Here is a 13309-nt window from a genome sequence, read left to right on the forward strand (position 1 = left end):
TTGTGCAAATGGAATAGACAACAGGTGGAAATTATAGGCATTTAGTAAGACACCCCCAATAAAGGAGTGGTTCCGCAGGTGGTGGTCACTTTTGAATGCTGGCGGTTCTTTCACTCTAGTGGTAGCATGAGACGGAGTCTACAACCCACACAAGTGGCTCAGGTAGTGCAGCTCATCCAGGATGGCACATCAATGCGAGCTGTGGCAAGAAGGTTTGCTGTGTCTGTCAGCGTAGTGTCCAGAGCATGGAGGCGCTACCAGGAGACAGGCCAGTACATCAGGAGACGTGGAGGAGGCCGTAGGAGGGCAACAACCCAGCAGCAGGACCGCTACCTCCGCCTTTGTGCAAAGAGGAGCAGGAGGAGCACTGCCAGAGCCCTGCAAAATGACCTCCAGCAGGCCACAAATGTGCATGTGTCTGCTCAAACGGTCAGAAACAGACTCCATGAGGGCGGTATGAGGGCCTGACGTCCACAGGTGGGGGTTGTGCTTACAGCCCAACACCGTGCAGGATGTTTTTCATTTGCCAGAGAACACCAAGATTGGCAAATTCGCCACTGGCGCCCTGTGCTCTTCACAGATGAAAGCAGGTTCACACTGAGCACGTGACAGAGTCTGGAGACGCCGTGGAGAACGTTCTGCTGCCTGCAACATCCTCCAGCATGACCGGTTTGGTGGTGGGTCAGTCATGGTGTGGGGTGGCATTTCTTTGGGGGGCCGCACAGCCCTCCATGTGCTAGTCAGAGGTAGCCTGACTACCATTAGGTACCGGGATGAGATCCTCAGAACCTTGTGAGACCATATGCTGGTGTGGTTGGCCCTGGGTTCCTCCTATTGCAAGACAATGCTAGACCTCATGTGGCTGGAGTGTGTCAGCAGTTCCTGCAAGAGGAAGGCATTGATGCTATGGACTGGCCCGCCCGTTCCCCAGACCTGAATCCAATTGAGCACATCTGGGACATCATGTCTCGCTCCATCCACCAATGCCACGTTGCACCACAGACTGTCCAGGAGTTGGCGGATGCTTTTGTCCAGGTCTGGGAGGAGATCCCTCAGGAGACCATCCGCCACCTCATCAGGAGCATGCCCAGGCGTTGTAGGGAGGTCATACAGGCACGTGGAGGCCACACACACTACTGAGCCTAATTTTGACTTGTTTTAAGGACATTACATCAAAGTTGGATCAGCCTGTAGTGTGGTTTTCCAAATCCAAACCTCCATGGGTTGATAAATTTGATTTTCATTGATCATTTTTGTGTGATTTTGTTGTCAGCACATTCAACTATGTAAAGAAAAAAGTATTTAATAAGAATATTTCATTCATTCAGATCTAGGATGTGTTATTTTAGTGTTCCCTTTATTTTTTTGAGCAGTGTACTTGCCGGCAGCAATATCCTTGCCAGTGAAGCCCTTTTTGTGCAAAGCAATGATGACGGCACATGTTTCCTTGCAGGTAACCATGTTTGACAGAGAAAGAACAATGATTCCAAGCACCACCCTCCTTTTGAAGCTTCCAGTCTGTTATTCAAACTCAATTAGCATGACAGAGTGATCTCCAGCCTTGTCCTTGTCAACACTCACTCCTGTGTTAACGAGAGAATCACTGACATGATGTCAGCTGGTCCTTTTGTGGCAGGGTTGAAATGCAGTGGAAATGTTTTTGGGGATTCAGTTCATTTGCATGGCAAAGAGGGACTTTGCAATTAATTGCAATTCATCTGATCACTCTTCATAACATTCTGGAGTATATGCAAATTGCCATCATACAAGCTGAGGCAGCAGACTTTGAAAATTAATATTTGTCATTCTCACAACTTTCGGCCATGACTGTATAACACAATCATGGGAAACACAAATAAAACATCACAAATGACCCAGAAAAACAGTTACATTTCATTTCACATTTCTCTATTATAGGCTGCTTATCGAAAAATGTTTGCTGTGTCTGTCGAAAAATGTCTGATAAGTGATCGTTGTGGTTTGTGGTGATAATTTTCGGTTTATCATCTCAGCGCTCGTTAGGGAGATCTGAGTGAGCAGGCTGTGTTCCCCTCTGTGTTCTCCAGGTGAAGTGTAACGAACAGCCCAACAGGGTGGAGATCTATGAGAAGACTGTGGAGGTGCTGGAACCAGAGGTCACCAAGCTCATGAAGTTCATGTACTTCCAGGTGAGAGACCAGTGATGGATGGATTCATTAATAAAATGAATGAACAACCCATTAAATGTATCATATTTGAATTAGAACTCTGTCAGTCAATCATATCAGTCCTAAATATATCTGAGAACCTCTTTTCTCTCTCTCGTCTCCTTTTCCCGTCCTCCCCTGCAGCGTAAGGCTATCGAGCGTTTCTGCGGGGAGGTGAAGCGTCTCTGCCACGCTGAGCGGAGGAAGGACTTCGTCTCTGAAGCCTACCTCCTCACCCTGGGCAAGTTCATCAACATGTTCGCTGTGCTCGACGAACTCAAGAACATGAAGTGCAGCGTCAAGAACGACCACTCTGCCTATAAAAGGTACAGAGGGAAGACAGACACAATATGGAGGTGCATCTCAATAGCCTGCAGTGGCTTCCTCTCCCTGTCACCTCTCCTATACCTGCACTGATCCTGAAAACACAGGATAGGGGAAAGCAGTGTAGTAGAGGCTACAGTCTACAGTGTAGTAGAGGCTGTCTAGGTTCCTTCACATTAGCTCAAATGAAGGAAAGTGACGGAGTGACAGGGTCAATTTAACCCACTATTGAGATGCACCCAATTGACTCATGTTAAACCGTGTTGTGAGGTGCTGTCACAGAATTAGATCTGTGGTATTATTTGTCTTCAGGGCGGCTCAGTAAAACAGAAGCTGTGAGGTGCTGTTACTGAATTAGATCTGTGGTATTATTTGTCTTCAGGGCAGCTCAGTTCCTGAGGAAGATGGCTGACCCTCAGTCCATCCAGGAGTCACAGAACCTCTCCATGTTCCTAGCCAATCACAACAGGATCACTCAGGTGTGTGTGTGTGTGGTGCAGTAGCAGTACTAGTGTGTGTATTTCTCTGTAGTGTCTGCAGCAGCAGTAATAGTGTGTATATTTCTCTGTAGTGTCTGCAGCAGCAGTAATAGTGTGTATATTTCTCTGTAGTGTCTGCAGTAATAGTGTGTATATTTCTCTGTAGTGTCTGCAGTAATAGTGTGTATATTTCTCTGTAGTGTCTGCAGTAATAGTGTGTATATTTCTCTGTAGTGTCTGCAGTAATAGTGTGTATATTTCTCTGTAGTGTCTGCAGCAGCAGTACTAGTGTGTATATTTCTCTGTAGTGTCTGCAGTAATAGTGTGTATATTTCTCTGTAGTGTCTGCAGCAGCAGTAATAGTGTGTATATTTCTCTGTAGTGTCTGCAGTAATAGTGTGTATATTTCTCTGTAGTGTCTGCAGTAATAGTAGTGTGTATATTTCTCTGTAGTGTCTGCAGCAGCAGTAATAGTGTGTATATTTCTCTGTAGTGTCTGCAGTAATAGTGTGTATATTTCTCTGTAGTGTCTGCAGTAATAGTGTGTATATTTCTCTGTAGTGTCTGCAGTAATAGTGTGTATATTTCTCTGTAGTGTCTGCAGCAGCAGTAATAGTGTGTATATTTCTCTGTAGTGTCAGCAGTAATAGTGTGTATATTTCTCTGTAGTGTCTGCAGCAGCAGTAATAGTGTGTATATTTCTCTGTAGTGTCTGCAGCAGCAGTAATAGTGTGTATATTTCTCTGTAGTGTCTGCAGCAGCAGTAATAGTGTGTATATTTCTCTGTAGTGTCTGCAGAAGCAGTAATAGTGTGTATATTTCTCTGTAGTGTCTGCAGCAGCAGTTGGAGGTGATTCCTGGCTATGAGGAGTTGTTAGCAGACATTGTCAACATCAGTGTTGATTACTATGAGAACAAAATGTACCTGACGCCCAGTGAGAAACACATGCTGCTCAAGGTAAGAGCCTCATCTAACTCTCTGTCTTACCTGCCTTTCTCTAGATACCTGTCTCTGTCTGGACCTTAACTACCTGTCTCTGTCTGGATCTTAACTACCTGCCTTTCTCTAGATACCTGTCTCTGTCTGGATCTTAAAATGCTAATAGCCTCCTTACTCTTGCTTAGCGGTCCTCAACTGTAGCTTCCAGTAGTGTTCAAAATATGTAGTTATATCTGAATGTCCGTCAAATATCATTGATCCAGCTTTGTATAATATCACTGTGTGTGTGTGTCTGTGTGTGTCAGGTGATGGGTTTTGGTCTCTATCTGATGGACGGTAACGTCAGTAACATCTACAAACTAGACGCCAAGAAGAGGATCAACCTGGGAAAGATCGACAAATTCTTCAAGGTCAGTGTGTGTGTGCTCCACACCAAAACAGGCATCTAACGTTTCATTGTGGCTCTGTCAGTACTTTCACGTCATGATATTCTTTGATCACCCTCCTCCGGACTGAAACCCCTTTTCTGTGTGTGTGTGTCTTGTTTGATGCCTTCCCGACTGAAGCCCTCTCTCTGTCTGTGTCTTGTTTGATTCCTTCCCGACTGAAGCCCTCTCTCTGTCTGTGTCTTGTTTGATGCCTTCCTGACTGAAGCCCTCTCTCTGTCTGTGTCTTGTTTGATGCCTTCCTGACTGAAGCCCTCTCTCTGTCTGTGTCTTGTTTGATGCCTTCCCGACTGAAGCCCTCTCTCTGTCTGTGTCTTGTTTGATGCCTTCCCTGACTGAAGCCCTCTCTCTGTCTGTGTCTTGTTTGATGCCTTCCCGACTGAAGCCCTCTCTCTGTCTGTGTCTTGTTTGATGCCTTCCCGACTGAAGCCCTCTCTCTGTCTGTGTCTTGTTTGATGCCTTCCCGACTGAAGCCCTCTCTCTGTCTGTGTCTTGTTTGATGCCTTCCCGACTGAAGCCCTCTCTCTGTCTGTGTCTTGTTTGATGCCTTCCCGACTGAAGCCCTCTCTCTGTCTGTGTCTTGTTTGATGCCTTCCTGACTGAAGCCCTCTCTCTGTCTGTGTCTTGTTTGATGCCTTCCCGACTGAAGCCCTCTCTCTGTCTGTGTCTTGTTTGATGCCTTCCCGACTGAAGCCCTCTCTCTGTCTGTGTCTTGTTTGATGCCTTCCCGACTGAAGCCCTCTCTCTGTCTGTGTCTTGTTTGATGCCTTCCCGACTGAAGCCCTCTCTCTGTCTGTGTCTTGTTTGATGCCTTCCCGACTGAAGCCCTCTCTCTGTCTGTGTCTTGTTTGATGCCTTCCCGACTGAAGCCCTCTCTCTGTCTGTGTCTTGTTTGATGCCTTCCCGACTGAAGCCCTCTCTCTGTCTGTGTCTTGTTTGATGCCTTCCCGACTGAAGCCCTCTCTCTGTCTGTGTCTGGTTTGATGCCTCAGCTGCAGGTGGTGCCTCTGTTTGGAGACATGCAGATAGAACTATCACGTTACATAGAGACCAGCGCCCACTACGAGGAGAACAAGTCCAAGTAAGAACATCAGCCATCTTTAAACTCATAAATTCCGACATCTAACAAGTCCTGAACCCCAGCTCCTAACCCACAGGTGTCAAACTCATTCCACGGAGGGCTGGGTGTCTGCAGGTTTTCACTCCTCCCTTGTACTTGACTGATGAAATAAGGTCACTGATTAGTAAGACATTCGTTTACCTGGTTGTTTAGGTATTAATTGTACACAAATTGAAAGGAAATAGAAAAAACCAGCATACACTCGGCCCTCCATGGAATGAGTTTTACCCCCCCTAACCCCTGACTCTCTCTCTTGTAGGTGGACATGTACCCAGAGCTTCACCTCCTCCAGTACAACCTGGGTGTGAACCCTGACCTCTAACCTCTCTCCTACAGGTGGACATGTACCCAGAGCTCCATCTCTCCCCAGTACAACCTGTGTGAACCCTGACCTCTAACCTCCCTCCTACAGGTGGACGTGTACCCAGAGCTCCATCTCTCCCCAGTACAACCTGTGTGAGCAGATGGTTCAGATTCGTGATGACCACATCCGGTTCATCTCTGAGCTGGCTCGCTACAGTAACAGTGAGGTAGTGACCGGGTCAGGCCTGGACAGTCAGAAATCAGATGAGGAGTACAGGGAACTGTTTGACCTGGCACTCAGAGGGTTACAGCTGCTGTCCAAGTGGAGCACACACGTCATGGAAGTGGTGAGTAGGGGTGCGTGTGTGTGTCAAAGAAGGGGCAGTGTGTAGTCCGTTCTTGGTCCCATAAAAATATAATTATTTGAATTAATAAAGTCATTGTATTTTTACCAGGTCCTGTGATTTTCAGTTTACTCTGACACCATATTCTCTCTCTCAGTACTCGTGGAAGTTGGTCCACCCAACAGATAAGTTCTGTAACAAGGACTGTCCTGGCACAGCGGAGGAGTATGAGAGAGCTACACGTTACAACTACACCTCAGAGGAGAAGTTTGCCCTGGTCGAGGTCATCGCCATGATCAAGGGACTGCAGGTCAGAAACACACACTGTACCTACAGACAGCTAGGTCATGACATCGTTGGGACACTTACAGAATAGTAACATAGCAGCATTTCACCACCGTGCATCTTGGTTGAAATGTGGCTACATTGGTGGTGATGATGATGGAGGTGGTGATGATGATGATGGAGGTGGTGGTGATGATGGAGGTGGTGATGATGGAGATGATGGTGAATGAGGTGGTGGTGATGATTATGGAGGTGGTGGTGGTGTTGATGATATGATGATGGAGGTGGTGGTGATGATGAATGTGGTGGTGAATGAGGTTGTGGTGGTGGGGGTGGTGGTGATGATGATGTAGGTGATGATGATGTAGGTGATGATGATGATGGTGGAGGTAATGGAGGTGGTGGTGGTGGTGGTGGTGGTGAATGAGGTGGTGATTATGATGGAGGTGATGGTGAATGAGGTGGTGGAGGAGGTGATGGTGAATGTGGTGATGGTGATGGTGAATGAGGTGGTGGAGGTAATGGAAGTGGTGATGATGATCATAATGGAGGTGGTGATGGTGATGGTGGAGGAGGGGTGGTGAATGGGGTGGTGGTGATGGAGGGGGTGGTGGTGATGGAGGGTGGTGGTGATGGAGGGGGTGGTGGTGGTGGAGGGGGTGGTGGGGGTGGTGGTGGTGGAGGGGGTGGTGGTGGTGGAGGGGGTGGTGGTGGTGGAGGGGGGGTGGTGATGGGGGGGTGGTGGTGGTGGTGGTGGGGGTGGTGGTGGTGGAGGGTGGTGGTGGTGGTGGAGGGGGTGGTGGTGGTGATATTTGTATTTTTTTTTGTATATTATTATGGACATGGTGTTGATGATGGTATCTGCGTTGTAGGTGTTGATGGGTCGTATGGAGAGCGTATTCAACCAGGCCATAAGGAACACCATCTATGCAGCCCTGCAGGACTTTGCCCAGATGACCCTCAGAGAGCCTCTACGTCAGGCTGTACGCAAGAAGAAGAACGTTCTCATCAGGTACCATACTGGCTGCACTCATTCTTGTTCAACTAGTAACACATTTCAGGCAAGAGAACCTCCTAAGATGTTCTGTAACATCTTGTTTTCTAGGTGGTCTTGATCAATAAAAAAAACCCTCAAAGGCTCATGTGCTTATGGCACAATTCTCACTGTTTGCTGAGACAGAATAACCATGGACCTTCTATAGTTAACTAGTCTGTCCTAAATGGCACCCTAACCCCATGGGCACTACATAGGGAATAGATGGTAATTTCCTATAATGCTGATTCTCTGATAACCCTTGGTCTCTCTCTAGTGTCCTGCAGGCAATCCGTAAGACCATCTGTGACTGGGAGGGGGCTCGGGAGCCTCCCAATGACCCCTGTCTCAGGGGGGAGAAGGACCCCAAGGGAGGGTTCGACATCAAGGTGCCCCGCAGAGCTGTGGGACCCTCGAGCACACAGGTACACCAGGGGGAGAGGGAGAAGGATAACAGAGGGCTAGGGCAATTAGGAACAGGGGATGGAAGAGACAGATGTTGGTTAGGGATAGAGGCAGGTTGTAGGGGCAGGATCAAGTACAGGGACTTTGAAGGGAAATGGTAATAGTATTATTTTGTTTTTTTCTCTCTCTCCCTGCCTCGCTAGCTGTACATGGTTCGTACCATGCTGGAGTCGTTGATAGCTGATAAGAGTGGTTCTAAGAAGACTCTACGCAGCAGTCTGGATGGACCCATAGTACTGGCTATAGAAGACTTCCACAAACACTCCTTCTTCTTCACACACCTGCTCAACTTCAGCGGTATGTATACACACACACACACACACACACACACACACACACACACATGCTTTCCTATCAGGGCTCAGGATAAGACCCATATGCAGACAGTTAGAATAACAGACGTTTATTATAAAACGGGGCAGGCGAACTATAGGTCAAGGGCAGGCAGAGGTCAGTGATCCAGGGCCGTGTCAAAGGTTACAGAACGTCAGGCTCAGGGTCAAGGTAAGCAGAGGTCAGTAATCCAGGGCCGTGTCAAAGGGTACAGAATGAATGATCAAAACCGGGATAACTAGAAAACATGTGCTCAAGAAAACAGGAGTAGGACAAACACGCTGGTAGGCTTGACGAGACAAACTGGCAACAGACAAACAGAACACCGGTATAAATGCACAGAGGATAATGGGGAAGATGGGCAACACCTGGAGGAGGGTGGAGACAATCACAAGGACAGGTGAAACAGATCAGGGTGTGACACTTTCTTACACTACCACCCTCAAGATCATCATCAAGCCTCACCTTGTACTTTTTTATTTCCTTTCCCTCCTGTAATAATATCATGTTATTCACCTCCCCCCTGTAATAATATCATGTTATTCACCTCCCCCCTGTAATAATATCATGTTATTCACCTCCCCCCTGTAATAATATCATGTTATTCACCTCCCCCGTAATAATATCATGTTATTCACCTCCCCCTGTAATAATATCATGTTATTCACCTCCCCCTGTAATAATATCATGTTATTCACCTCCCCCTCCTGTAATAATATCATGTTATTCACCTCCCCTCCTATAATAATATCATGTTATTCACCTCCCCTCCTGTAATAATATCATGTTATTCACCTCCCCTCCTGTAATAATATCATGTTATTCACCTCCCCCTCCTGTAATAATATCATGTTATTCACCTCCCCTCCTGTATTAATATCATGTTATTCACCTCCCCTCCTGTAATAATATCATGTTATTCACCTCCCCCTGTAATAATATCATGTTATTCACCTCCCCTCCTATAATAATATCATGTTATTCACCTCCCCTCCTATAATAATATCATGTTATTCACCTCCCCCTGTAATAATATCATGTTATTCACCTCCCCTCCTGTATTAATATCATGTTATTCACCTCCCCTCCTATAATAATATCATGTTATTCACCTCCCCTCCTGTAATAATATCATGTTATTCACCTCCCCTCCTATAATAATATCATGTTATTCACCTCCCCTCCTATAATAATATCATGTTATTCACCTCCCCTCCTATAATAATATCATGTTATTCACCTCCCCTCCTATAATAATATCATGTTATTCACCTCCCCTCCTATAATAATATCATGTTATTCACCCCCCTGTAATAATATCATGTTATTCACCTCCCCTCCTATAATAATATCATGTTATTCACCTCCCCCTGTAATAATATCATGTTATTCACCTCCCCCTGTAATAATATCATGTTATTCACCTCCCCCTGTAATAATATCATGTTATTCACCTCCCCTCCTATAATAATATCATGTTATTCACCTCCCCTCCTATAATAATATCATGTTATTCACCTCCCTTCCTGTAGAGGTGGTGCAGCACTGCTGTTACTACATAAGGTCGATGCCCACGCTGAAATCTAATTTGGGGGGATTTTCCACAATGCTGGAAGGGGGACCCCGAGTGAAAAGGGACACTGCAGCACTGTTGTTTCCTGTTTCAAATGTGGTTCAGGAAGTGCTTCCTCTAATAATGTATAATGTATTATAATGTCATGTTATTCCCTTCCCATCCTCCAGAGGCGCTGCAGCACTGCTGTGACCTGTCTCAGCTGTGGTTCAGAGAGTTCTTCCTGGAGTTGACCATGGGTCGCAGGATCCAGTTCCCCATCGAGATGTCCATGCCCTGGATTCTCACAGATCACATTCTGGAGACCAAGGAGCCATCCATGATGGAGTAAGACCCTGTTTAGACCACTCTGTGTGTGTGTGTGTGTGTGCAGGTGAGAAAGATGAAGTGATGGAAAGTGACGGAAAGATGGTGTTTGTTGTCTCTCTCTTGTCATTGTGTCCATGCTGAGTCTGTGTGTGTTAGTGCCTGCTGATGCCATCCTGATTGTTTCTCCCAGGTATGTGTTGTACCCTCTGGACCTCTACAATGACAGTGGCTACTACGCTCTGACCAAGTTCAAGAAACAGTTCCTCTATGATGAGATAGAGGCTGAGGTAAACTAGCACGAAACAAAGATGGCCGCCTCAGAAATCAAATAATGACAAGTAATTCATCACCAATCCCCACAAGAGTAGTGAGTTACGGATGCTGTTTTTCCTACAGGTGAACCTGTGCTTCGATCAGTTTGTCTACAAGCTGGCTGACCAGATATTTGCCTACTACAAAGCCATGTCTGGAAGGTAAGAGACGGCTGGAAACTGAATCATGTTGATATGGGGGGGGGGGGTTTAATCAAGCAGTGAAGGATGTTGTTGTGTGTTTTGCTCCACAGTGTCCTCCTGGACAAGCGTTTCAGGGCAGAGTGTAAAAACTATGGTGTGATCATCCCCTATCCCCCCTCCAACCGTTATGAGACGCTGCTCAAACAGAGACACGTACAGGTAGGTCTGTCTTACATCGCCCTGGAATACACCCTGGCAAGGGTGACCACAGTCTCGTCTTTTATCCCTTTGTTACTTACAAAAAGCATGTGTCTAATGGAGAGCTACAAAGGAAGGAAATAGCCGATTTAGACCGACAGATATAAGGTCATTTCGTAAAACTTGAGGCTCTCTATGCTTATTAGTTGTGCTTCAATTAGCTTGCTAGCTAGTTCGGTGCAGCGGGAGGGAGATTTATTTTGTGTGTGTGGGGGGGGAGGGGGGATTATTAATGTGTTGGCTACACTGTCCCGCGAATGTCCCGAAAAATCATCCCGCTGTCCCGGATTTGGGTATTTAAACTTGGTCACCCTAGCCCTGTCATACGCTGCCCTGTCATACGCCGCCCTGTCATACCGGTCCTGTCATACACCACCCTGTCATACCGGTCCTGTCATACGCCGCCCTGTCATACGCCGCCCTGTCATACCGGTCCTGTCATACGCCGCCCTGTCATACGCCGCCCTGTCATACGCCGCCCTGTCATACGCCGCCCTGTCATACGCCGCCCTGTCATACGCCGCCCTGTCATACGCCGCCCTGTCATACCTGTCATTGCGGTACACTTTCAGAGATCTTTGTGAGACTGACCACATGGTCAGTTTTTAACATTAAATCACACAACACCTCTCTCTCCTCTCCTCTCTCTAATTTCCTACTCTCTTCCCCCTCTCTCTCATCCTCTCCCCCCTCTCTCGCTCTCTTCCCTCCCTCCCTCCCTCTCTCTCATCCTGTCCTCTCTCTCTCCAGCTCCTGGGTCGCTCCATCGATCTGAACCGTCTGATCACCCAGAGGATCTCAGCAGCCATGTACAAGTCTCTGGACCAGGCCATCAGTCGCTTTGAGAGTGAAGACCTCACCTCTATTGTGGTGAGAACACCAGGGCAGGGGCATACTGTATACTGTGGTCTCAACCTTCACACACACACACATAACCAACCCTCCTTCACACTCACAGTCCTGGGTCATATGTACTCTCTCAGATAGCATACTGTCAGTCCTTGGTAACATATCACACACTAGGCTCATTCTCATAGGCCCTTTCCTGTCCCCTGGGGCCCATGACCTACTGGCCACATTATATTACCAGCTTTTATTCTCTGTCTCACCATTCCACCCATCAGCAGTTGATGTTGTTTATGATGTTGATTTTTCTCTCCCATGACTCAATCACTCACTACCCCACCCCCCTCTCTCTTTTTCCCTCTCTCTCACTCGCTACCCCACCTTTCTCTCTCACACACCACTCCACCCATCAGGAGTTGGAGTGGCTGATGGACATCAACAGACTGACCCATCGTCTGCTTTCGAAGCACATGACCCTGGACAGTTTCGATGCCATGTTCCGTGAGGCCAACCACAATGTGTCTGCCCCCTACGGCCGCATCACGCTCCATGTCTTCTGGGAACTCAACTTTGACTTCCTCCCCAACTACTGCTACAACGGCTCCACCAACCGGTCAGTGGGGAGGGGGTCCTTATTGATAGTCTTGGACATGTTCCCTAGCTTACAGTTCTTTGCAGGTCTACCAATACATCGCTCAGGTTCAGCAGTTGGTTATCTATAGTCCATTTAGTCATTACCTAAGTGGACTCCTGCTCATGACCCCTTTCCTCTAGCTTGTTCATTCTTTGTGTCCTCAGCTTCGTGCGGACTGCCATCCCCTTTACCCAGGAGCCTCAGCGAGATAAGCCGGCCAACGTGCAGCCATACTACCTGTATGGGTCTAAGGTATGTACTGTATACGGTCTCCTATTTGAGTACAATTCTAGAAATGAGAAACATTTGTACCTATTTTGAGAGCATGCTTCTGATGTTTTTTTCACCCTCCCCCAGCCTCTGAACATCGCCTACTCCCACATCTATAGCTCCTACAGGAACTTCGTAGGCCCGCCCCACTTCAAAACCATCTGCCGTCTCCTTGGTTACCAGGGCATCGCCGTGGTGATGGAGGAACTGCTCAAGATAGTCAAGAGCCTGGTATTATGGGCTATTTGTGTCTTTTACTATTGTCTGAATGTACTCCTACATACCAGCGCTCTGTTAAAAACACTATATCCAACTAATCTCATCTTTTTACCCTCCTTCTCCCTCTTCCTCTTCTCTTTCCTCTCTAGTTGCAGGGCACTATCCTGCAGTATGTGAAGACTCTGATCGAGGTAATGCCCAAGATCTGTCGCCTGCCGCGCCACGAGTACGGATCCCCAGGTCGGTTGATGTACTGTAGTCAGATGTAGTTCAGTGAATGCCTAGGCTTTATCTCAGAGGGCTAACACAGCCATGACTCATACAGACAACCCAGGTTTGAAACCCAGTTGGTCCCAGACAATAAAACTTCCTGTTGTTGCCCAATCATATTACAGTCGTCTGACAGATGAAATGAGATATGCAGGTTTACCATGTCTCTCTATGACCAGGGATTATAGGCTAGGTAGATTAGGGGTGTTCTGTACCG

At 47.2% G+C, this 13309-nt stretch overlaps 1 protein-coding gene across 1 annotated transcript in view; it reads left to right on the plus strand.

Annotated features, from left to right (window-relative positions):
• The window catches only part of LOC112220558 (cytoplasmic FMR1-interacting protein 2), a 43325-nt gene that overhangs the window by 21142 nt on the left and 8874 nt on the right, over positions 1-13309 (plus strand). Inside the window, exons 5-24 of the mRNA XM_042303309.1 lie at positions 2067-2168; positions 2331-2512; positions 2893-2989; positions 3819-3947; positions 4235-4339; positions 5368-5456; positions 5908-6145; positions 6300-6452; positions 7300-7439; positions 7738-7885; positions 8069-8222; positions 10002-10158; positions 10331-10427; positions 10537-10613; positions 10706-10814; positions 11604-11723; positions 12113-12312; positions 12498-12585; positions 12691-12834; positions 12972-13062. Of these exons, the coding sequence (XP_042159243.1) occupies positions 2067-2168; positions 2331-2512; positions 2893-2989; positions 3819-3947; positions 4235-4339; positions 5368-5456; positions 5908-6145; positions 6300-6452; positions 7300-7439; positions 7738-7885; positions 8069-8222; positions 10002-10158; positions 10331-10427; positions 10537-10613; positions 10706-10814; positions 11604-11723; positions 12113-12312; positions 12498-12585; positions 12691-12834; positions 12972-13062 (2620 nt within the window). The remainder of the gene's footprint in view (positions 1-2066; positions 2169-2330; positions 2513-2892; positions 2990-3818; positions 3948-4234; positions 4340-5367; positions 5457-5907; positions 6146-6299; positions 6453-7299; positions 7440-7737; positions 7886-8068; positions 8223-10001; positions 10159-10330; positions 10428-10536; positions 10614-10705; positions 10815-11603; positions 11724-12112; positions 12313-12497; positions 12586-12690; positions 12835-12971; positions 13063-13309) is intronic.

Source organism: Oncorhynchus tshawytscha, linkage group LG21, assembly GCF_018296145.1.
Source record: "Oncorhynchus tshawytscha isolate Ot180627B linkage group LG21, Otsh_v2.0, whole genome shotgun sequence".
NCBI lineage: Eukaryota > Metazoa > Chordata > Actinopteri > Salmoniformes > Salmonidae > Oncorhynchus > Oncorhynchus tshawytscha.